Source organism: Octopus sinensis, linkage group LG11 (assembly GCF_006345805.1).
Source record: "Octopus sinensis linkage group LG11, ASM634580v1, whole genome shotgun sequence".
In the NCBI taxonomy this organism is placed as follows: domain Eukaryota; kingdom Metazoa; phylum Mollusca; class Cephalopoda; order Octopoda; family Octopodidae; genus Octopus; species Octopus sinensis.
Window position 1 is genome coordinate 72,529,662 of NC_043007.1, and position 26,985 is coordinate 72,556,646.

At 37.5% G+C, this 26,985-nt stretch overlaps 1 protein-coding gene across 4 annotated transcripts in view; it reads left to right on the top strand.

The window, feature by feature from the left end:
* LOC115217294 (mitogen-activated protein kinase kinase kinase kinase 5) overlaps positions 1-26,985 on the top strand; it is a 137,517-nt gene that overhangs the window by 29,102 nt on the left and 81,430 nt on the right. For all 4 annotated transcript variants that reach the window (XM_029786937.2, XM_029786939.2, XM_029786938.2 and 1 more), the window contains exons 2-4: positions 13,969-14,026; positions 20,642-20,732; positions 26,849-26,913. In XM_029786937.2, coding sequence (XP_029642797.1) covers positions 13,969-14,026; positions 20,642-20,732; positions 26,849-26,913 — 214 coding nt within the window. The remainder of the gene's footprint in view (positions 1-13,968; positions 14,027-20,641; positions 20,733-26,848; positions 26,914-26,985) is intronic.

Consider the following 26,985-nt stretch of genomic DNA (forward strand, 5'->3'; position numbering starts at 1 on the left):
ATGTGTATGTGCATCTATATACAGGCATCCCCCCACATGACTACCTCATGTTACAGGATTTCATACTTTTGGGAATTATAAAGTGTGACCTCTAATTGTGGGATATGGTATGTAATTTTGCTCTTATGGAAATACGGCCAAATTTTAGGAATTTAAAAACTACAATTTCTTATTAGTCAAAAGTTTGCTTCTTGGTGTTTTAGCTAACATCAAAATAGTTAACAGTTTGAAAAACTATAATCACCATACATATATACATACATAGGCGCAGGTGTGGCTGTGTGGTAAGAAGCTTGCTTCCCTGCACATGCGTTGGTCACTGTTTTCTTTGCACTGCTTGGAGTTACATCACTGTACACCAACGTCAGGAATTATTGAACAAGCAAAGCACAACTACAAGATAAGGCATTTATTTTTTTTGGATTCAGTGGGGGTTTGTTTTTGTCGAACAAGAAATCTCCACTGAGTTCCTGGCAGATTGTCTGGCTGTAGTTGTGTTTAAAGTCTCACTTAGCGGTGAGAAGTGTGTTTTGGGGGCATATACCTCCTACTATAATTGTGCTCATTTTTTACCATTTTTTGGTGAAATTGTTGTGTGACTGTTTTGTGCCCTTACCAAGAGGATTACTGAGTTAGCCAGGAGTACCAGGATGGCCAGAATAATTTACTGTGTTTTGGAACTGTTTCTTGTCTTCTTCCTTCCTTCCTGCATTTTTTTTTTTTTTTAACATAGCAAAAAAGACAAAAAGCCCTACATTGGAGTGGGAGATTGTCCTGCCCAAACAATGGATGAAAGACTTTGAAGAGAGGACAGTGGTGTTAAGGACTTACTCAAAGTCGCTCGACACCATCACCCTCTTTCAAAAGACTCAAATTGAAAAAAGAGTTGGCAGAATATTTGCCAACTATTAAATTCATCTGGGGAAGGGGGGGTCAAATATGCAGCGGTGTGGTTGCTATTTGACACCCCTGAGGAGGCTTGCAAATTTGCAAGCCAGCCCTTAGAGGGCAAAGATATTTTGCTTCTTTCCACATATGGTGGGAAGAAGTTGACAAGAGCTTGGGTCTGCAGGTTGCCACCCAGGATAGGACAAGAGTGGATAGGGGACACTATCTGCCGGGGTCTGGGTGGCAGCGGATACAAGCTGCTTAATGTTAAAATTTTGCCGAGGGCTGATGGGTTGGGTCAAAAGCTGTTTTAACCCTGTGGACCCTATCAGCCAAGAATCTGGTTTTTCCAGATATTTTGAAAATGGCCGGTTGCAGATACCCAGTGATTATTGAGGGATATCCCCTCCCCAAGTGTCACCTGTGCCTGGAACTGAGTCACATCAAAAAGAACTGTCCCCAGGACCAGAGTAGGGTCCTGGAACAGTTGGTTGTGGAAGAGTCTTCCCCAGAAAAAAGTGGGTAAAAAAGGTGAGCAACAATGGTTGCTCCCCAAAGGACCCTAAAGTAGTGGGAGGGAGTGATGATCCTCTGGTTAAAGCGAAGGAATCACCCCCTCCTGTATCAAAAACAAGGAAAAATAATAAAAAGAATAGGGCAGTGCCGGCGGTTTGCAGTACACTGCCAGCATGTCCTGAAACCTCGTCGGTGGGAATTGTGCTTTACCTCATGTTTTAGCTTTCGAACAATACTGCCCTGCTGGCTAGGTGAGCGGGCCAACATTCCCTCTGATTGGAAGTCTAATCTGTCAAAGGGTTGCCCATCTACAGCTGATTGGACTAGAGCAGCATGAAAGTAGGTGTTTCACTCAAGAACACAAAATGCAGTGGTTCTGAGAACTGAAACTATGATCTCACGATCAAAAATGCAACATGCTTAACCATTAAGCCATGCACATTCCTATACATATATACAGGGTGTTCAAAAAGTTTCTTTGCAGTAAGTATTTTATTGCAAAATAAATATTTATAAGATGGCATAAGACTACAAAAACATATATTAGACTTTACAAGACTTCAAAAAACTTTATAAGAGGTGTTGAAAGTGTTGTCTTTCAGTTTCAGTACATAAGTTGACTCTTCTACAAGTTTTGAAATACATTTTGGAGAAAATTCACTGTGGAGAAACTTTTTGAACACCCTGTATATATCATCATCATCATTGTTGTTTAATGTCTGCTTTCCATGCACCATGGTTTGGATTGTTTGACTGAGGGCTGGCAAGCCAGAAGGCTGCACCAGGCTCCAATCTGATCTCGCTAACTTTCTACAGCTGGATGCCCTTCCTAACATCAACCATTATGAGAGTGTAGTGAGTACTTTTTACGTGTCACTGGCACAAGGTGGATCCCTACCCCTATCTGGAATACTTTACTATAATCATTGACAATCCTCACCTTGCTGACAGCATCCCTGTACATGGCTTGTACAGCTCTCATTAATCACTCATGTATCCCTAGTTTCTGCATTGATAAGGGATCAGGGGACCCTGTCAAAGGCTTTCTCCATGTCAACAAAAGCCAGGTACAGAGGTTTATCTTTGGCTTGGTATTTCTCTTGCTGCTGTCTTACCAGAAATATAGCATTAGTGGTGCTTTTTCCTGGCACAAACCCAAACTGCATCTCATCTAAACTCTCTTCCTAATTAGTTGGGCTATGACCCTCTCTGTGACTTTCATAACCTGATCCAACAACTTGATATCTCTGTAATTATTCATATCTAATGCATCACTTTTACCTTTGTAGCAGTTGACTATGGTGCTGCTACACCAGTCATTGGGTATGACTCCTTCATGTATCACCTGATTGACTATATGGGTGACTAGACTATAGCTGACATTGCCCGATATTTTAAGCATCTCTGCGGTGATTCCTGATGGGCCGGGGGCTTTCCATATCTTGATACCCTTAATTGCTTTATCTACCAAGGTACTGTCAATTCGGATAGCTGGCCCCTCTGTTGGGTCGACATTCCGTGGACTCTCTTTCTCCCATTCATTCTTTTCATTTAGCAACCTTTCGTAATAGCATCTCCAAGTCTCTCTCTTTGCAGCCTCATTAGATGCAAGTGAGTCATCATCCATGTGGACACATTTCTCTCTTATGACATCATGATTCACTCTCTGTCTTGCAATATGAAATGCTTTAAGTCTTCGGTGCTCACAATGCAGAACATTGGCAAATTGTTTTCTTATCTGCTTCCTCTCTGACTGAGTAAACCTGTCTCCTAGCTTTCCTTCTGGCAGTCTGATACAGTTTCCTGCTACCACTGTTCTTCTAGTCCTTCCATGCCTATGTATGCATGTATTTATTTATTCATTCATATATATATATATATATATATATATATATATATGTATAGATATATGAACCTTCACAACCACTTTCTATCATCACCACCATTATTGGCCCATCAACTTCTCAATGACTGACAACAGTAACAATTGTATGCAGAAATTAATAGATGGAAAAAAAACAATCACATGCAATATTGTGCTACTTTATTATATTTTAAACATTGAATGCAATTTTGTTGGTCTTAGTTCAGTGAGGATTGATTTGAGAATAAACAGCAACAACAATGACATAAGCTAGAACATTATGACCACCACTACCAAAAACAATACACCTACTGTCATCAACACCAAAATCAATACAACCAACTCCACACCTGCCAATCCATCAACTTTATGAGTAACCTGTGCAGCAACAATAATAGTATAAACATTATAGCTATGTCTGTAGCTACATATGTTGTATGTCAACACAATTGTGTGTGCTTCAGTAGAATGTGGGGCCTTATTTGCTCAAGTCAGATGTACAAGGAGTAAAGTGCCCATGGAAATGAATGACACTGCCTTTATAACAGTGACACTTGTTACAAAGGAACAAACCTACATTCACACACATACTTATAGATATATGCATATGTATATACAGATATATAACAAACCTTTTTCAGTTTTCATCTATCAAATCCACTCACAAGGCATTGTGTCTGGAGCAAGAGTGGGTGTGTGGCTGAGAAGCTTACTTCCCAACTATGTGGTCTTGGGTTCAGTCTCACTGCATGGCACTTAGGGCAGTTGTCCTCTACTCCAGACCAAGGTTGACCAAAGCCTTGTGAGTGGATTTGGTAGACATAAATTGAAAGAAGCTTATCATGTGCAGGTGTGCAGGTGTGCACACACACACACATATTTAAAGATCATTGTATTGTTCTAAAACTGTTGTCTAATGTTCATTAATCAAAATTCAGAGTAACAATTTATGAAGTTTTCCAACTTTAATTAGATATATATATATCATCATCATCATCATCATCATTTAGCGTCCGTTTTCCATGCTAGCATGGGTTGGACATATATATATGTGTGTGTGTGTGTGTGTGTGTGTGTGTGTGTGTGTGTGTGTGTGTGTGGTGTGTGTGTGTGTGTGTTGTGTGTGTGTGTGTGTGTGTGTGTGCGTGCGTGTGTGTGTGTGTGTGTATGTATCATCATCAATTAGCATTCAGGTTCCATGATGCTGGCATATGTTGGATGGTTTGACATGACCCAGTAGGTCCAAGGACTGTATTGTGCTCCAGTGCCTGCTTTGGCATGGTTTCTTCAGCTCTATGCCTTTCCTAACACCAACCACTTTATACTGTTTACTAGGTGCTTTTTTTTTTCATGTCATCACCACTGTTCAGGCCACCATGCTGCTTGCAGGGCTACAAACCCAGAGGTGGTGGTGAGGGTCAGCTTTATACATGGGAACAGGTGGTTAAAAGATGGATGAAGAAGGTTCTTGCAAGGATACTCACATTTCGTAGGAGAGGGGAAGAAAGAGAAAAGAGAAATGATTAGTAGGAACAGCACTAAGTTACACATCTCCATGAAGTAAAGGTGCTTCCTGTGTCATATAGACTCATAGGACCAGTTTCCATGATGTATATATTCCCCACCTGGACAGGACACCGGTCCATCACAGGATTACTAATTTTGCCAGCTGAGTGGACTGGGACAATGTGAAATGAAGTGCTTTGCTCAAGAACACATGTTATCCGGTCCAGGAATCAAAGCCACAATCTGGTCATTGGTCCAACACCCTAACCACTAAGTCACATACCTCCACTTACCTTTCCTGGGTTTACCTTAAGTCCTCTTAATTTTTGGTTTAGCTTCTAAGCCAGGAACCCCCCCCCCCCAACATACATGTATGCATGTCTGCGGTTTGCTACATTGAAGAAGTTTCTTTGAAGGTTGTTATTTCCAATTTTTATCTCAAAAAGTTGATTCTCTTATGTGAATTATAAAGCCATTCCTTTTGATTTTGTTGAGAAATATGCAAATTTTATTTTACATTGAATTCTTTTGAATCTATTCTTTATTTTCTCATTTTGAATTTGTTGCTGTTGTTCAGTGCCTCATTAAGTATGCTAAAACAGCCTTATTATAAAATGTTCCTAGTTGTGATCCTCTTTTTATTCAGTGTGAATTTGTCCAGTTGTCCTCCATAGTTTTAGACAGTAAGATCTGATTTTAAGTAGATTTGGCTGTGGTCTTTAGCATTTTGAGTGACCATGTAGAGGCTTCTGGTACAATTTCATTGCTGCTTATCCTTTTGTTTACTTTCCAAAATTAGTAAAATATTTTTTACTTTATAATTTCAGAATCTCTTATTTTTCATATCTTTCTAAATCTCTTTAACTCATTAACTTTTTAGTTCTTAATTATTATTTATTAAATTCTTTTACCACAAATTTTTCTGAAGAAAAAAAAACAGAACAAAAAGATAATTTAATCATGAGTGTGCATATTAAAAAAATACATAATGTTAATCATTCCAAGTTTTCTCTCGTTAAATATTTAACGAACTTCCATTAGTTCTTGCATAGTTTTTCTATTAATCTATGCAATATTCTAAAAATATTGATCAATTTGACATTAGGCAAGATATCTCTCTAGTATTTAACTCTAATTTAAAAGTTTGTTTATTTTTTATTCTCTGAAATTTCAGTGAGTTAGTTTTGTGTTTTTTTTTAAAAGCTGCTTATTTAATGAACTTTGAATTTTTTTTTTGTTTACATAACTTCATAACTTTCAACAAAATGTTGAGCTTAGGTTTGTGTGCCAGATATTAAAATTTGATGTGGTCTGTGGGTATAAAAATAGTTCTGTTGAAATAACTTTATCTTATTTAGTAGCAGGAAACATTGTTGTCAAAGAAGATATTACTCTAGTGATAGATACCTGTCTATGATCATTTTAACATGGAATAATCTGTTGTACAACCACCTCTCCAATAATACCCAGAGTTCAGATCAAATGACAGTGCAGAGCAAAGGTTATTGACAAACACTAGTTTCAATTGTGATGCAGATGTTTTTTCAGTTGTACAAAGTAATTTGAGCTCAGTAAGTTGTTCCCACCCTGTGGCATCTATTTGCAGCTAAGTAGACCTTGTTGTTTGTGAATTAAGCATGTAGGCTACACATGCACTACACTGCTGATGTCTGAACTGCCAGACTCTTGGTTGACTGTCTTTTATCTTTTATTTGTTTCAGTCATCAGACTGTGGCCATGCTGGGGCACTGCCTTGAATTTTAGTTAAACAAGTCGACCCCAGTACTTAATTTTTTAAGCCTGCTACTTATTCTATTGATCCCTTTTGCTGAACTTCTAAGTTACTGAGATATAAACACACCAGCACCAGTTGTCTAGCAGTGGTGGGGGACAAGTTAATGTCCACTGTTCAATGATGGTAATAAAATTTGTGCTAGGAAGGGCATCCAGCTGCAATACCGTGCCAAAGCAGACATTACAACATAATGCAATCTTTCAGACTTTTTTGATCCTGTCAAAACTGTCTAACTTATGCCAGCATGAAAGATGGGTGTTAGGAGGAGGAGATGATGATGGTGATGATATTGAACATGCTTTATGTATGGACTACGAAACTCAAAAACAATCTTAGCAAATACACTTAGATCTGAAGTGACTACATTCCATATCAGTTATGCAACCATCACTAATTTAGCACTTAACTATTGTTGGGACATTAATCTTGCCCCTTGCTACAAAAGGTACACAAAGTTGAGGTGCAGGAGTGGCTGTGGTAAGTAGCTTGTTTACCAACCACATGGTTCCGGGTTCAGTCCCTTGGGCAAGTGTCTTCTACTATAGCCTCGGGCAGACCAAAGCCTTGTGAGTGGATTTGGTAGACGGAAACTGAAAGAAGCCCGTCGTATATATATATATATATATGTGTGCGTGTATGTTTGTGTGTCTGTGTTTGTCCCCCTAGCATTGCTTGACAACCGATGCTGGTGTGTTTATGTCCCCGTCACTTAGCGGTTCGACAAAAGAGACCGATAGAATAAGTACTGGGCTTACAAAGAATAAGTCCTGGGGTCGAGTTGCTCAATTAAAGGCGGTGCTCCAGCATGGCCGCAGTCAAATTACTGAAACAAATAAAAGAGTAAAGAGTAAAGTTATTTTGTCCCCTGTCCATCCTCTGATTACCTTTGTTGCAAAGTAAGTCTGGTCTGTTCACTGAACACTTGCAAGTAACATCTAAATTGAGCATGTTGGTTTTTGCTTTCATAGTATCACATTACGTAATAAGTTATGATAACTGATTGTGTGGAAAACTATGTGGCACTCATGCATGTTGCTCCTATTTAATGTCTCATCTAACACAAAGTGAATTTAACCTACTTTTCTGCTCAACATTTAGTCTAAATATCGGATATTCAGTCAAGTTATTACATAACAAGCAACGTCCTTTCTTTGCCCCTATCAGGTTTTCTATACTGTGTTGTTGATTTACATTTAGGCATTTAAATATTGATATGGTTTGTATCACAGTTTTCACATTCACTGTCACTGTGTGCCATATTTGATTATGTTGATCTTACAATGGCCCTTCCTTGTGTGAAGCTTGTTGAGGAACTTCTAGTTCTTGAAGAGATATTTGTTGGAAGACAACTGCTGTTTCTTAGTGTTGGCTTTGGTTGTTTGTCTTAAAAACAGTTAACATTGCATCTCTTTTTTTGCATGTTGGTAATTGCTGTTACTGTGAAGAGTACATCAATGCAATAAATTGTGTTCAAAGAACCTCTTTCTGAAATTGAGACGTCAGTGTGGAAGTCGAGACCTCTGGCACTGTCAGCCCCCAGACCACATCCAGCTCACCACTATTGGGGCATAAATGGCTATCTACAAGTGCAAGCCCTGTGAGTCAGAATGGTTGTTCCAGTGCATCTCCCTCACCATCCTCTGGGACAGTGCTTTTCCATGTTGTCCATGAGGCAGACTAACAAGCCTTTTTAGATATTACTTGTTACTTATCACTTTATTTAACCAATCACAATTTACTAAATAAGTTATACTATATTTAGAAGGTTAAGGCGGCGAGCTTGCAGAAACGTTAGCACGCCGGGCGAAATGCGTAGCCGTATTTCGTCTGCCGTTATGTTCTGGGTTCAAATTCCACCAAGGTCGACTTTGCCTTTCATCCTTTCGGGGTCGATAAATTAAGTACCGGTTACGCACTGGGGTCGATGTAATCAACTTAATCCGTTTGTCTGTCCTTGTTTGTCCCTTGTGGGTAGTAAAGAAATATATATTTAGAAGGTTCTAACAAAGGCACAAGGCTAACAGTTTGGAGGAAGGGAAATGTGGGATGGTAATATAAAAGATGTTGAGTATAAGAGAGAGTGATTTTAGACTGGTGTAACATTAGTATAGTAAAGTGTTACTAATCTATATGTTCATGGTTGATTGAAAATGTAGTTTGAGAGGCTGTGTTAGAGCATTATTAATGTTGACTTAACTAACATAAATTGTTTATGGAACAAATATTATGATACTTTAATACTGTTCTGATGACTTTCCAGCACTGACATATCAAAGTTGAAGTCTAGCATGACAATGCTTGGCTTTTTTACTTCTGACAGTTATCTTAAAATACCAACCAGACACTTATAAAACTATTTGAAACTAGCTGCATGGGAAAATATCAACTGGAAATAATTGTGTTGCTGATATTAGATTGAAGGACATTTATGTTTTCAAATTTCAAATGGTATCTGATCTGTCAGCAGCAAACTGAAGGGTTACGTTTCTTATACAGTTAGATACAGTTATTGATTAATTTCTCTGCTATCTTGTTTAATAAGCTTTGTTTGTGTTTAACAATAGCAACAAAATGCTGGTAACCTGTGTCATTTTCAGTTTTAGTGTTGTGTGTAAAGAAGGGCTTGTGAGGAATTTATCTGAGAAGGATATGGTAGTGGGTTGGGAATCAGAAATGACAGACAGATGGCAGAAGGCAGTTAGAGCACTAAGCAATAGTCCTAGATATTGAAGAATTACAGTAAAAGAGAACTTACCAGTGTCACTTCCCAAACTCTAAAACTAAACACTTTACTTTATCTAATCATTTCTCTTTAGAACTGAAGTCAGCTGTGTGCATAGTCACAAATGTGACTGTGTGGTAAGAGAAACTTGCTATCTAACCACATAGTTCCAGGCCCAGTCCTACTGCATGGCACTTAGGGCAAGTGCCTTCTACTATAACCTTGGGTCAACCAAAGCCTCTGAGTGGATTTGGTGGACAGAAAGTGAAAGAGGCCCATTATGTGTGTGTGTGTTTTTATCCCCCACCACCACTTGACAACTGGTGTTGATGTATTTATGTCCCCATAACTTAGCAGTTCAGCAAAAGAGATCAACAGAATAAGTACTAGGTTTAAAAAAAAAGAGTACTGGGGTTAATTCATTTGACTGAAAAATTCTCCAAGGCAGTGCCCCAGCTTGGCCATAGTCTAATGACTGAAACAAGTAAAAGATGAGATACTCACATTTTACAGGCATCAACCTGCTTAAGTTCAAACTGAACATCAGTCATTTTGTTTCTGTTAATGGATTTCTATCAATTTTTCTGTGGAAGCATGATGCAGGTTATTTGAATGTTGGAATATTTACATATTAAAGTGAGACTCTCTTTCTAAACATGTATAAAATGTATGTTTACAAGATTTGAGCTGACATTGCATTCATAAAATAGAACCTTCTGCTATAGCCTTGGGTCGACCAAAGCCTTGTGAATAGATTTGGTAGATGGAAACTGAAAGAAGCCCATCATTTTTACACACGCACATGTGTCTTTTTGTCTATGTTTATCCCCCTCTTCCACTTGACATCCAGTGCTGATTTGTTTACATCCCCTTAACTTAGTGGTTCACCAACAGAGACCAATAGAATAAGTACCAGGCTTAAAGAAAAAAGTATTGGACAATTCATTCTATTAAAATTTCTCCTAGGCAGTGTCCCAGCATGGCCATAATCTAATGCCTGATAAAGTAAACAGAAAAGAAAAGAAAAAAAAACTTACTGCAGTGAAGCTGAAACTCCAGGAAGCCAAATTAGAACTTTTAAGTGTTGTTGCTTCATTAATAGTTGTGTATATGACAATTGTCTGTGAATAAAGTTCCACCAAAGAAATAATAGTTCAAAAACCAGTATCATACTAATCTATTGTCAGTGAGCACAGGGTGGGGGGCAGTAAAAATGGTATTTCTATAATACTTGTCAGACAGTAATATATTGGCATCATCTCAAAGGTGATGAGTTGGGAGAATCGTTAGTGTACCAGGTAAAATACTTAGCAGCATTTTGTCCATCTTTATGTTCCAAGTTCAAATTCTGCCGAGGTTGACTTTGCCTTTCATCCTTTCAGGGTCAGTAAAATAAGTACCAGCTGAGCACTGGGGTCAGTGTAATTAACTTATCCCCCTTTCTTGAAATTGTTAGTATTTTACCAAAATTTGAAGCCAATATGTTGGTATCACAAAAAAGAAAATGATGTAAACTAGGATAAATTATGTTCAGAGATTTTGTCAATGTGACTGTTTGGTGCTTAGTCCACCAGAAAATAATGTTCATGAATGTGACCAATGTCAGATGGTTCGAAATATATAATCTGTGTCTTTTTATCAGTTCAAAATATCAGTTTACATACTAAACCTGCAGAGAGTGTAGGATGTTTAGAATGAAATGTGTTGGTAAATGACTTGCTCTTTTGTAATGTGACTGGCTGCAAATTTGGTCTACAGAGAAGTTTTACAGCATGGTAAACACTTTGAAACAGATTGTGTGGTACATGTTGGAGAAAGATAGCATCATAGCAATGTATTTTATAGTAAGGCTGTCAACAAAGGCAGACGGTCAAGAGATGAGAAAAGTCAGTTTACACTTTCATATATAGTAATATAATTAGCCTATACTTGGAATAGACCATTGCTATGTTAGTTCATTTCGGGTGAATAACCACTAGTCTTGTAATAAATAAGTCATTTGCTAGTTTAGTCTGGAATGTGGCAATTTCTAAAGAAATACATGATAATGAAAATTTGTTGTTCCGACAAAATAAGGCATTAGAATTAAATTTATGTCCAAATATGTGTAGAAGTAGGAATTAATGCCTCTGGCAGCAACAACCAGGTAGACTGTATAGTTTTGCATTTGTCAGGTGGAGGATGTTATTATCCAGACAACATGGATTTGCAGTAATTAAAAAAAAAGAACAAAGTTAAAAATAACCTCTTGAGTGTGAGCTCGAGAGAAGGAAAAGATAAGTATTTTCAGAAAGTAACTTGCAGTTCTGGCAGCTGCACTGCTATGGACATGTTATACTAATGAATAACTATGTATTGCTAGTAGGTATTAGTAAAAGGTACAGGAGACAATTGTTGGCAAATGTAGATACAAACATTAGTTAGGTTAGTAACAAATCATATGGTAATGAATAAATCCAGTGAACAATTGGCTCTATAAAAATGTAATAATTATAAATCAGTGGAATAATAACTAGCTTTCAAATGTTGTATCTAATATACTCTACTTGTTTAAGCCTGGTACTTATTCTATCAGTCACTTTGCCTGAACTGGTATGATGTTAAGCAGTGGTAGAGAGTGGGGACATATACATATATGATGGGCTTCCTCACAGTTTCTGTCTACCAAATTCACTCACAAGGCATTGGCTAGCTAGGGTGCTCAAGATTTCATGCATTGGGGACCAAACCCAAAACAACATTGCAAGCTTCTTAACCAGACAGTCATGCTTAGAAATATTTTTTAGTGTTCCTTTGAAGAACAAAATGAATTCCTGGCCATAGCTATTCCATTAAGTACATGGGAAATACTGTCAACATTATATCATTTAAGATTTAAATCACTTATTGATTTCTTTATTACATTTTCTATTTGTTTCAGATCATTAGCTAATTAATTAAAGAAAATTTAAGTGAAGATTAAAATGAAAATTTCTTAATTGGTTTACTAATTCATATCAATAATTACTTTCTAGATAATATCAGATCAAATATTTCTTTGATTATGCAATAATAGGAGAAAATATGTACATCAAATGTAGACTGACTATTGTTTTAATATCCATTTCTGAAGTTCCTTTATTTTTTTCTTTTGTAGTGACCATTAGAACATAAAATTTAACATGTTTTTCTCAAAATTTAAAGCTTAAAGCAATTTATGGCCTTCCAAATATTTGTTGCTTCTTCATTTGCATGCAATGCAATTGTCTGAACTCAAGGAAAATAATAACGAGAAAAGAACCTACTGTTACAACAAAACAACCTAGATAGTTAAAAATTGAAAATACTCTGACATTTAGATGTTTAAAATATATAGTTTTAGTGATGTATATATATCCCAAGTTCTTCACAGCACACAGACTGTGTGTGCGTGTGTGTGTACATTTTAGAATATATTTCACTGTGAGTTTCTTAATTTTTTTCGTTTTTAATTTACACACACAGCCATTGTCATTTAACATCCAATATAACACAACAATCATAACAGTTCCATCCAATGCTCTTTATGACTCTGCCAATTTACACATACAGATACAAGATGTTTACTTTAAATCACCCCTCACTCACAGTACCAAGAACAACCATGTCCAAATAGAATCCACCTACATTCATAATGGATGTAATAAAATAAAGCCAAGCCATTTATAACATATTTTCAGAAAATTTTGAAATTAAATGGATACTCTCACGACCTTCACTTGTCCCCAACAAGGTCCTCCATATAAAACATAAAACAACCATCACAGCAATTCCTGCTTCCTTAAATTACCAAACACGATATACATCTAGCTCACTCTTGATGCTCCTTGCATCACTGCTGGCCAAAAAAGCTACCTGAGACCAACAATACTTGTATGCTACTCAACTACCCTATTTGTAATGCAGATGTGTATCTATATGTATACATAGTTTATCAAGTGAAATGTGACAAATGCAGAAACTACTGTATTGTCAGCACAATCTAGAAGCTCCACGCCCAGATGAAAGTACAGTTGCATACATGTACTTCCATGGTTAAGAAACATTTTGACAAATACCAAATCTGCATTTTCACCACTGACGAGTATATTGGCAACTTGAGGATTAAGAAGGCCATTCAAATTAGGGAACATAAACCAACGAATTGAAATGAACTCAGTGGCATAAGCTATTAACCACCTCATTTTACCTACCTGCTGAGCTTATTTGACGTTTTCTCATACAAACATACATTATATCAAAATAGCAAATTACAAAAGACCTCTGTTTTGTATAATCTATTCTGATATGAACAAGTCAATCCTGATATTTAAATTGTCTTACCTATTGATTACTCTTACCTAAGAGTCAAGCTATTGATCATTGGCTATTCCAGCTATCCCCTTGCACAGCCATACTAAGTTATTAAACAACCTGTATATGATAATACAATACTTTTGTTTACATTCATTGACCTTGTGTTATGTGTTTTGATCAACTCTTCACTTGCATTGCTCAAAGGTTTTACAAATATTTCATTTTTACATAAATGCATTTGTAATTACATTTTGATTAATTGCTATTATGCAAATTGAATGGGATTTCACATTAATTTTGATAATAATAAATATCTTCATCTGGAAATTATTAAAAAAAATTTTGTTTGTTTTCTTTGTTTAGGCTCGAAACCTGAGCTCAGGAGATCTTGCTGCAATAAAAGTTATAAAACTTGAGCCTGGTAAGTTTTCTTTTCCTGTCTATATATAAATATTTAATCCACCAGGTGTCTGAGTGTTAAAGGTCTTTTCTTGGGGAGATGAAAAGGATAAAGCATCCACTAACTTTGAGGAATTAATATTTTCTGGATTGTTTTTAAGAAAGAAAAAAAGAAAACAAATAATAATTATATTTTCACTTAATTTGTTATTGAAAGCATTTAATTTGTTTATAATTAGTATTGTATTAGCAGAGCTACCCAGCAATGCTTGAGTATTGTATTAAAGTAATACATGTCTGGTTTTGATTTGAGGTATTTGACTGCTATTTATTAACATGTTTGTCTACCACATAAAGGTTTCACTCGTTGGCTCATACAAGCATATAAATAGGTCTGTTACATACACACACTCTTATATGCACACATTAGAGCTAACAAGCTATCTTAAAGATAGTGTATTTAGCTTTGACATTGGTTTTCATATATAGCGATCTTACTTTTTAAAATAGTAGGATGTGTGATTTGAGGGAAAGTTTGGTTGTAATTTCTAGCTTCAATAAGCCTACAACGAAGCCTTCCATCCATTTTTGCATATATTGAGAAATACATTCTTTATTTTCAAAGCAGTAGAATGTGATGTAGATGAGCTGTGGTTGCTATTTTTAACCATCTGATCTACCACATAGAGGTTCCATTAGTTGTTTTTGTTGTTGTTGTTGTTGTTTAGCCTTGGGCTGAGTCTGGTTGAGCAAGCCTTTGATAAAAAGTTTTCAGGAAGTGACCATTCTGTTTTAGTATATCAAGGACTACTTTGCTTAATGTGTCCTTGTTTTAATACTGTAGGATATGTGGCTTAACTCTCTGGTATTCAGATTGTTCTGTCCAATGAAATATTTGTTTATTTATATTGTTTTGAATTATTCATGCATTATCTTGTAGTTTAGAGATTTCGATGATGTGATTGTTTAGTTTTAGAATGGCATTGTAGGGTTGAGGTGAGAAGCTGGGTCTGGCCAGTTGCAACCAGGGCTGTGAAGTCGAAACAGAAAACTGTGACTCCAACTCCTCTACTATTGGTACCTCTGATTCTTCTATGTAATTAAGTGATTGTGGTCTATTTTTCTGTCTCCGACTCCAGTTACCTCTTAATTGTTTCTGACTCCAACTTCACAGCCCTGGTTGCAACATAAAACGGGTTAAATATTTTGGCTTGATATAGGCGGTTTAAATGTTAAAGGGTTAAGGAATATTTGGCTGCTTTATCTGGTAGTTTGGATGACTACTCTGAGACTCTGTCATTAATTACCGTAGAGACGATCCATTATTTGTTTAGACCCAAGTTTAGTCTGATACAGCAAATCTATGATAAAAGGCTTTCTAGCCATGGCCATACTGTTGTTCTGGATATCAGAACTACATATTTTTTTTATGTCCTACCTTTTATAAAGACTATAGTCAGAGTGATATGAAAATGATTGATTTCAGTTTTTGTAATTGATGATTGATCTTCCTTTTTCAAGACATCACCTTTTTGTATATCAGGGATTGTACATCCTAAGGTATTTTCAGACCAGACCCATAATAAAAGGCATTCAAACTCTCACTATCTTGTCTTTTTCTGCATCAAGACTATGTTATTCAATCATCATCATCGTCGTCCGTTTTCCATGCTAGCATGGGTTGGACAGTTCAACCGGGGCCTGGGAAACCAGGTTCCAGTCTGATCTGGCAGTGTTTCTACAGTTGGATGCCCTTCCTAACGCCAACCACTCCATGAGTGTAGTGGGTGCTTTTTACATACCACCAGCACAGGGGCCAGAGGAGGCTGGCAACAGCCATGATTGGTTGGTGCTTTATACGTGCCACCGGCACGGAAGCCAGTCAAGGTGGTGCTGGCATCAGTCACGTTTGGATGGTGCTTTTTATGTGCTACCGGCACAGGTATCACAACTACAATTTCCATTTGATTTTTATTTTGATGTTAATGTACTTGATTTGATAGGTTTCCTCAAGCACAGCAGGTCACCCTACAATCCAAGGTACTTTTGAATGGGTTGGGGCTGGTTATGTGAAACTGGTGTAGGATACAGCCGTGAACTCACTTTATTTGCCAGGTCTTCGCAGTCACAGCATATCTTTAGAGGTCTTGGTCTTTTGTCATTGCCTCTATGAGGCCCAGCATTCAAAAGTCATGCTTGACCACCTCATCCCATGTCTTCCTGGGACTACTTCTACCCCGTATTCCTTCAACTGTTTGGGAGTGACACCTCTTCACACATCTCTCTTCATCCATCCATAGTACATGACCATACCAGCGCAAATGTCTCTCTTGCATGCCACATCCGCTGCTTCTTATGTCCAACATTTCTCTCGGGTTGCTTACACTCTGTCGTGTGAGCACACTGACATTACACATCCAGCAGATCATGCTAGCTTTATTTCTTTCAAGCCTATGCATGTCCTCCACAGTCACGGCCCATGTTTCACTGCCGTGAAGCATGGCAGTTCGCACACACGCATTGTACAATCTACCTTTCACTCTGAGTGAGAGGCCCTTTGTCACCAGTAGGGGTAGAAGCTTTCTAAACTTTTCCCAGGATATTCTTATTCTCATGGTAACACTCTCTGAGCATCCACCCCACTACTAACTTGGTTACCTACTTAGCGGAAGCTATCAACTACTTCTAGTTTCTCCCCCTGAAGTGTGATGGAATCTGTTTTCTGAGCATCTGTGTTTATTGCCCCTGTGCATCTGCTGCACACAAAAGCTATCTTCTTGGTTAATCTTCCTTTGATGTTGCTGCACCTCTTATGTATCCATAGCTTACACTGGGTACATCTTATGGAGTTTCTACCTACACCTTTTCTACAGATCGAGCAGGGCCACCTACCTGAGGGTGTGTGGGATGAGTTCGCCTTCCTACTTACTAGAACTTTGGTCTTTGCTACATTGACTCTAAGACCTTTTGATTCTAAACCTTGCTTCCACACCCAAAATTTCTTTTCTAGTTCTGGTCGTGATTCTGTTATGAGGGCCAGTTCATCAGCATAGAGGAGCTCCCAGGGGCAACCCATCTTGAATTCCTCTGTTATTGCCTGGAGGAATATGATGAATAAAATGGGACTGAGGGCTGAACCTTGGTGGACCCTTACTTCTACCCTGAATTCTTCACTATACTCATTGCCAATCCTAACCTTACTAACAACCTCTCTGTATAGGGTCTGTACAGCCCTTATTAACCATTTGTCAATCTCCAGTTTCTACATCACCCACCAGATAAGGGATTGGGGGACCCTGTCAAAGGCTTTCTTCAAGTCCACAAAAGCTAAGTATAGGGTTTTTATCCTTAGCTAGGTATTTCTCCTGCAGTTGTCGAACCAGGAATATGGCACCAGTGGTGCTTCTACCTGACAAAAAACTGAACTGCATCTCATCTAAGCAGACTCTTTCCCTAATGAGATAGGCTATGACCCTCTCAGTGACCTTCATCACCTGATCCAGCAGTTTGATACCCCTGTAGTTATTTCTATCTAGAGCATCACCTTTACTCTTGTAACAGTTGACTATGGTGCTGCTACTCCAGTCATTGGGTATGACTCCATTATGAACTACCTGGTTTACAATGCGGGTGACTAGGCCATAGCCCACACCACCAGATGTTTTAAGCATCTCAGCAATGATTCTTGATGGGCTGGGGGCTTTTCCTGGCTTCATGCCCTTAATTGCTTTATCTACCAGGGAACTGTCTATTCGGAAAGACTTTTCTTTGTGATTTAAGTGAGATTTGGCTGCAAATTTTGACACAAGGCCAGCAATTTCTGGTGTGGGGTAAGTCGATTACATCAGCCCCAGTGCTCAACTGGTACTTATTTTATCAACCCCAAAAGGATGAAAAGCAAAGCTGACTTTGGCAGAATTTGAACTCAGAATGTAAGTATAGATGAAATGCCACTAAAAGCATTTTGCCTGGTATGCTAACGATTCAGCCAGCCTACTGCCTTATAGATGATATTAATATTCAGTTGTAGATGAGTGTCATCATCATGTATGTGTTGTCCTTCATTTCCAATCTTCCACAAATTCCTTGGAAACTTGAAAACATGGACATTGAAACAATGATGATGACAACCATGATCTAATTTGTTATTCTTACATCTTTTAGTATGTCTAGCTTACTGCTTACACCAATTGGCATACCTCTGCACATCAACAAAGGTTATAGTCACAAGTTCATATTTGACTTTTAAATGATATAATACATTACTCCCACATATTGTCTCAAGATTTGGCATTTTAAAGTCAATCATCTCCAAATATCTACTGCGACAATTCAAAGAGTTGACTTAGTAAATAACATCAAATTAAAGCTTAGTAGGCATCACACATTTCAAACAATTAATAAACAAGAAGCTTCTTCCATTAATTTTGTTAATGTTTTGGAAACTGATTATTTATTAAAATTTTAAATCATCTTTACTCTATTTGTCGTCGTCATCATCATTGTCATTTAATGTCTGTTTTCCATGCTGGCATGAGTTGGACAGTTTGACAGGAGCTGACAAGCCATAGGACTGCACCAGGCTCCATTTGTCTGTTTTGGCATGGTTTCTTTGGCTGGATGCCTTCCTAATACCAGCTGCTTTAGAGAGTGTACTAGGTACTCTTTATGTTGCCCCAGCACAGGAGTTTTTTATCAGCTTTGGTGCTTATTGCATGATGCCATCACAAGTTTTATGTAGCGCCAGTTCTTTGTCAATAAATTAATTTCTTTTAAATTCTAATTAAAATAATGAATTTTACCAAAAGTTGTATGACAGCAAATTTATCTTTAATATTAATATATCTATGCTTTAAACGAGATTTTCCCAACTTATGTAATACTTAAAGCCTATCACATAAAATCTCATTTTAATTATTCCATAAAAGACAAAAATAACCAAACACCTCTCAAATATGATATTTATTCACACTGTTTTGAATTAACCATGCATTATCTCATTGCTTTGAGATTTTGATGATGTGATTGCATATTTTTGGAATGACATACTTGGATAAGTATGAGAGTCCAGATCTGATTGGTTCAAACATGAGACAAGTAGAATATCTACGCTGGATACAGCTGGTTTAAATGCCAAAGGGTTAATATAAATTTAATTAGCAGATAATTTAACAAAAGTGCAAACTTTATGCAAATTATTATTTGCTTAGTTTGATCAGTTCCAAACCTGCACTTTTGCTCTTTGTGTATCATCACATCATTATTTAACATCCCTTTTTCCAAGCTGGCATGGACTGAATAGTTTGATTAGATCAGATGAGCCACAGGGCTTTGCCAGATTTTGTCTACTTCAGCATAGTTTCCACAGCTGGATGTCATTCTTAACACCAACCACTTAACAGAGTGTACTGATTGCTCTTTATGTGCACTGGTGCTAGCGACAGCATTCATCTATTTTATTGTTTTTACACAGACACACACGTGCATGCATATCATAATTAATTCCACTTCCCATGCTGTCGTAGGTTGGACAAGTCATCACAGTATGTGTCAGCTCCCATTTAGTGTTACTGTTCTTGACAGGTTGAGAGATCATCTGTATGTTCTGTTACAGCATGGTTTCTACAGTTGGATGTCCTCCCTATCACCAACCACATTACAGAGTGTACTGGATGCCTTTTAGTGTGGCACTAGTGCTAGTGAGGTTGTCTTATACCTTATAAAAAAAACCTCTTTATGTTCTTGATTGTTTAGGACAATAAAACCAACTGAAGAATAGAAAAGAGGGCAATTTTAGATGTTGAATTAAGGTTTTTACCTTAATTCAACATCTAAAAGGAGTTACAGTATGAGGAAGAAACTTTTTCTCTAAATTTTGTTCAGTTCAATTATTAGAACTAGGCCGTCATTATACATGAGTTCCCATGGGTGGCTAGTGCTTAAGTCTTCTATTATGGCTTGGAGGACTATAATAAACAGAAGACTGCACTAAACTATGGTGTACCCTACCTGCATGATAAATTTGTTGGTGAATCTAATTGTTCACTCTGTACATGGCTTGCGTAGCCCTCACAAACCATTCTTCTACCCCTAGCTTCCTTAGTGACTGCCAGATCAATAGCAAGGGATCTTGTCAAAGACCATTTCCAGTTTGTGCTTGGTACGTTAGTTTATCTTTAGCTAAGTTCTCTCTCTTATACACACACATATGTATACACACTGCATAAGTTTATGTACGAATGTGTTTTTGAATGTATAATGCTATGAATAGAGAGTTCTTAAGAATTGACAAATACACTTTTCAATTCATTGAAAAATATCTTTCTGAAGCTCTGTCTGGCACCTGTGCGGGTGGCACGTAAAAAGCACTCACTACACTCACAGAGTGGTTGGCGTTAGGAAGGGCATCCAGCCGTAGAAACACTGCCAGATCTGACTGGGCCTGACGAAGCCTTCCAGCTTCACAGACCCCAGTTGAACTGCCCAACCTATGCTAGCATGGAAAGCGGATGCTAAATGATGATGATGAATGTCTTGTGTTACATGATTTATTGAAATATTTTTTTAACTGTGTGAATAAATTTGAAATTAATGCTCTTCATTCTCCTTCTTGAATTCTAAATTTCTTTTCTTGTAGGAGATGATTTTGCTGTTATTCAGCAAGAGATAGTGATGATGAAAGACTGTAAGCATGCTAACATAGTAGCCTACTTTGGTAGTTATCTCAGGTGAGTAACTTTTCTTTCTGTCAATTAGATTTTTACTGTTTCTTGCACCTGTGTGACATCATGGTAAAAGGAGCTGCTGCATAAAACTGAAACCAAAATCAGAAATTAAGCAAACATACCTACATACACACCTTTATATGTACTCTTTTACTCGTTTCAGTCATTTGACAGTGGCCATGCTGGAGCACCACCTTTAGTCGAGCAATTCGACCACAGGACTTATTCTTTGTAAGCCTAGTACTTATTCTATCGGTCTCTTTTGCCGAACTGCTAAGTTACAGGGACATAAATACACCAGCATCGGTTGTCAAGCGATGTTGGGGGGACAAACACAGACACACAAACATATATACACACATACATACATTCATATATATATATCTATATATATATATATATATATATATATATATATATACACACACATATACATACATGTATACGACACGCTTCTTCCAGTTTCCGTCTACCAAATCCACTCACAAGGCTTTGGTCGGCCAGAGGCTATAGTAGACGACACTTGCTCAAGGTGCCACGCAGTAGGACTGAACCTAGAACCATGTGGTTGGTAAGCAAGCTACTTACCACACAGCCATTCCTACGCCTACTCATTAAAAAAAAAGAATGAAAAGACCAAAGCATATTTTTCAAAGACACTCAGACATAAAACCACATCTTAAATATTCTTCCCCTTACACACATTGTCATTGTTTACAAATACTGTCCCTCAGCAGTGGAAATATTTTGAAAAAAGACATGCAGGCATGGCTGTGTGGTAAGCTTGCTTCCCAACCACATGGTTCCTGGTTCAGTTCCACTGCGTGGCACCTTGGGCAAGTGTCTTCTACTATAGCCTCAGGTTGACCAAACCCTTGTGAGTGTATTTGTTAGATGGAAACTGAAAGAAGCCCATTTGTGTTTGAGTTTGTCTACCATCACTGGTTGACAGCTAATGTTGGTTTGTTATGTCAATGTAACTTAGCAATTCAGCAAAAAGAGACTGATAGAATAAGTACAAGGCTTTAAAAAAATAAGTCTTGTGATTGATTTGTTAGGCTAAAAATTCTTCAAGGTGGTGTCCCAGCATGGCTGCAATCTAATGACTGAAACAGGTAAGAGAAAGAATAGGAGAATCTGAGAACACAGCTGCAGGAATAACCAGAATTTCATGTCTTTTCCTTGCTTTATTATCTTTTCTTTCTGCAGACCCTAATAAGAGCGAAAGAAAAAAACTATATAACTATGGAAGTTGTATTTCATTGTCACAAATGTATGTGATAGCCCAACAGCTACGATGAGAAATGTGCCCTCTATTTGTTTTCCGAATAAGACTGAGTCATGGCTTCTTTAACTTGTAGCAGCAGGGCAAGGACATCAATCACTGGGTTTATACTAAGGATGCGCTTGGGTGACCACAATCTTCTTGTCTTACTTTGCTGTGAGTTATGCATTTTACAACAATAGTGCAAGATAGTGCCTCTCAGCTCATTGAAACTTGATTGCTGATGGTTAGGTTTCTTACCATGCAGCTGGTAAGTTTTCATTGTCACTGGGTAACAAGCTCTTAAAGAGTTTCATCAAGAGTTTAAAACTCACAAGCTACCTTTAACCTGATTTAGTTGGCTTGCTGTTATATTATCTTAATGCCTTGTTTTTATCATGTGCACTCTCATACACACACACACACACACACACACACACACACACACACTGTATGTGCTGAGGTTTATGTTTTTAAACATTTAAAGTATTTGACACCAAAGTTCACTCTGATGTATGTAATTTCAGTATATGTTCACTGACGACCTACATTGATACCTTTGGATGTCAGCAAACGTGTGTTTGTTTCTAAATATAACATTATAAACTTACAAATATATCATCATCATCATTGTTTAACATCAGCTTTCCATGCTAGCATGGGTTGGATGGTTTGACTGGGGACTGGTGAGCCAGATGGCTGCACCAGGCTCCAATTTGATCTGGCAGAGTTTCTACAGCTGGATGCTCTTCCTAACACCAACTACTCCGAGAGTGTAGTGGGTGCTTTTACATGTCACTGGCACGAGGGCCAGTCAGGCAGTACTGGCAACGGCCATGCCCAAATGGTGTCTTTACGTGTCACCTGCACAGGAGCCTGTCCAGTGGCACTGGCAATGCTCTCGCTCAAATGTTGTTTCTCACGTACTACCGACACAACTTCCAGTAGGGTGACGCTGGCAATGATCATGCTCAAATGGTGCTTTTTATGTGCCACCGGCACGGGGGCCAGTCAGCAGCCCTAGCAACGATCGTGCTCAGATGGTGCTCTTAGCACTCCACTAGCATGGATGCCAGTCATGCGGTGCTGTCATCGAATTTGATTTCGATTTCACTTGCCTCAATAGGTCTTCGCAAGCAGATTTTAGTGTCAAGTGAAAGAAAGGTATGCTTAAGAGGGCTGGTTACACGACTGGCATAGGCCATAGGTTATGGTCTCACTTGGCTTGCTGGGTCTTCTCAAGCACAGCATATTTCTAAAGATCTCGGTCACTAGTCATTGCCTCGGTGAGGCCTAATGCTCAAAGGTCGTGCTTCACCACCTCATCCCAGGTCTTCCTGGGTCTACCTCTTCCACAGTTTCCCTCAACCGCTAGGATTATATATAATGGGTCATCCCATAAATAATGCAGTTTTTTAATACTTCTTTTATTTTTCAAAAATAAGAAACGAAATTCTTTTTTAAAATAAAATATACTCTCCTTCATTTTCTACAATGCTCTTCCATCTTTCTGGTAGACTTGCAAGGCTCCTCTTCCCAAATACACTTGTCTGCAATGAAAAATGCTCCTCCAAAACTTGTGACCTCATCTATAGAATTTATATTTTTTCCATCCAAATGATTTTCGAAGACTGCAGAATAATTGATACTCAGACGGGGCAATATCTGACAAATGAGGATGGGGCATCGTATCCCATTCAAACTGATCCAGCCTTTGGAATGTTATCCTTGCTGTATGTGACCAAGCATTATCCTGATGGAAGAACACCTTTCATCTTGAAACTAAAGATGGTCATTTTTCTACTAGCTATCAACTACTAGTTTTTCCACCTGGCATGTGATAGAAGCTGTTTTCTGCAATTTTCAGTGTTTATTGCCCCTGAGCATTTGCCACATGCAAAAACTATCTTCCTAGTTAGCCTTCTTTTGATATTGCTGCACCTCATATGTGTCCATAGCAGTGACCTATACACACACACACACACGTATATATATAAAAATATATTCATATATATATATATATATAAATATATTCATATATATATATATATATATATATATACATAATCATAAAAAACACAGAAAAAACACATTAAAAAAAACAACAACGTGAGGATGTTGTTGGTACATGCAAACTATTAACTGATACTCAGGGAAGGAAAAAATGGTAGTTTTATGTTTTGAGCAAAGCCTTCCTTCAGAAACAGGAGACAGGAAAGTCCAAGAGAAAAGGAAGACGAAGGGAAAAAATCACCAACACACACACATATCTATATATATATATATATATATATATATAAATCTGTAGTGCTATATATGAGTTCATAGAATCATCTGGCTATCACAGTAATTTCCTCTAGTGGACCTGGCTAGCAGACCACAAAATAATCCAATACAGAGGAGTATATTGCAGCTGAAATCCAAGAGATCCAATTGATGAAATTATTTCAAAAAGAGTATATAAACCATAAAAATCAGCTGGTATAAAAGGTGAATGTACTTATTTAACCACTTGTTATCCTTAGGATTACAGCTGTTTCGCAGCCTTCACCATGTAATAATAATTTCAATGTATAAGAAGCATTAGTGTAACCATGATGTTCTGTTGATCTGTTGAGGTAGCTTTCTTTATCTGCACTGATTTCTAAATATAGAATTGCATTTTCAATGCAAAGCATGCATATTAATACAGACATGTAAAATAATTTATTATACACTGAAATTATTATCACATGTTGGAGGCGGTGAACCAGCCGTAATCTTAAGGTTAACATATTGTTAAATATATTCACCTCTCATACCTCCCAACTTTTTATGGTGTGTATGTGTGTGTGTATATATATACATACATACACACACACACACACACACACACACACACACACACATCTAATAACATCCCATTCTACATTAATACACAATCTAACCACCCGCTAATATGACCATCATCCTATGAAGCCATCTCTGAAGGGAGATAACCAAATACTACATGATATTTTGACCAATGTTGTCTCAATGCTGCCATCTATCTGTATTGTGTGTGTGTGTATCTACTGATACAGGAAAAATTCACTAAGTGTTCCTTCTCCATGAAGAATATTAAGTGCAGGCTACCATTTTTAAACTGGGTAAAGTGGAAATAATTTTAATGAAATATAAGCTATGTTTATGAATGGATTGGCTCCCGTGCTGGTGACATGTGAAAAGCACCATTCGAGCGTGATCATTGCCAGCGTCGCCTTACTGGCACATGAAAAACAACATTTGAGTGTGGTCGTTGCCAGTGCCACCGGACTGGCTCCTGTGCAGTTAACACATAAAAAAAACCTTTGAGCATGGGTGTTAGGAAGGGCATCCAGTTGTAGAAACTCTGCCAGATCAGATTGAGCCTGGTGCAGCCTCTGGCTCACCTGTCAGTCAAACTGTCCAACCCATACCAGCATGGGAAGCAGACGTTAAACGATGATGATGATGAAATCTCCACTTGTCCATTTCCCCCACCACCGCTTCAAAAAAATTAAAACTCCAGATGATAACAATAATTCTAGCAATTTCAATTAACCAGTGGTTAAACAGAGATATGCAGTGGTGTTGTGAGCCTGATATTTGATTACTATTGTGTCAAGTACAGATGTGTTCCTGTCTTATTTGACCTCTTCATCCTCATCATTTAGCATCCAATTTCCATGCTGGCATCAATTGGAGAGTTTGACTGGAGCTGGCAAGTTGTAGAGGTACACCAAGCTCCAGTTGTCTGTTTTGGCATGGTTTCTATGGCTGGATGCCCTTCCTAATGCCAACCACATTACAAAGCGTACTGGGTGCTTTTTATGTGGTGTCAGCACCTGTACTTTATACATGATACCAGCACAGGTGCTTCATATGTGGTCCCAACACCAGTGCTTTATACATGGTACCAGCACAGGTGCTTTGTACATGGAACAAGCACAAGTGCTTTTTATGTAGAACCAACATGGCTGCTTTTTACGTGGTACCAGCTCAGGTGCTTTCTGTATGGCACCAGCATAGGTGTTTTTTTACTTGGCACAAGCTTAGAACAACCAAGATATAGTTTATGTGCATGTGAAAATAATTCCCTTATTAGGTAAATTAAATTGATGACATTTAAAAAATTCCCCAAAGTACTTTTGCTTAAAGAACATATATTTAAGTGCAGGCTACCATACTTTAAATGCATGTGTAAGTTCCCCATTCCTATGCATATATACACACACATACACAATGCCCTACATATATGCAAATGATAAAATATACAAGCATGTTTTAGAGTATCTATGGATTTTTATGTATTTTTTAATGCAGTATTATGTTGCTTTTAAATTATTTTTAAGATATTTCATCTAAGAAAATATTGTAATAAAACTGATATATATCATATTAAATAGGTATTGATATACTAAATTACATTTATATCTAATATATTTGATTAAATATATTGCTATAAAAAGTATAATCAAATTTTGCTTTTGGCATTCAGTATGATTTTGCATTCTTCCCCGACTGATAGAGTGAGTTCTACTATGTAACATGTTGATTCACCTTATTATGCAACCCCTGCTCTTACAAATTGATTCTACTGCTTCGTAAAATGAAATCATTATTATAAGGAAGTCCTTTCAGTTTTACTATATTATTGACCCTAAAAATATATTTGTTGTTAGTTTATTAAGAGATTAAATGTTCCTCTGTCTGACTCTCCATCTGTTTCCGAATGATCTTTAAACAGCTGATATTTTGGTTTAAAAAAATTTGGTCTTAGTATTTAAGACATTTATCATGAAGTGTGATCAACCTAACTTTATATTTGTACATTAATGAAATCTCCTTCTTTCAGGCGAGATAAATTATGGATTGCTATGGAATACTGTGGTGGAGGGTCTATGCAGGATATTTATCACAGTAAGTATTTTCTGTGTTTTTCTTGATTTTATTTAAACTGGCCAATTCTGGCCTCTCACATCTACCCTACAG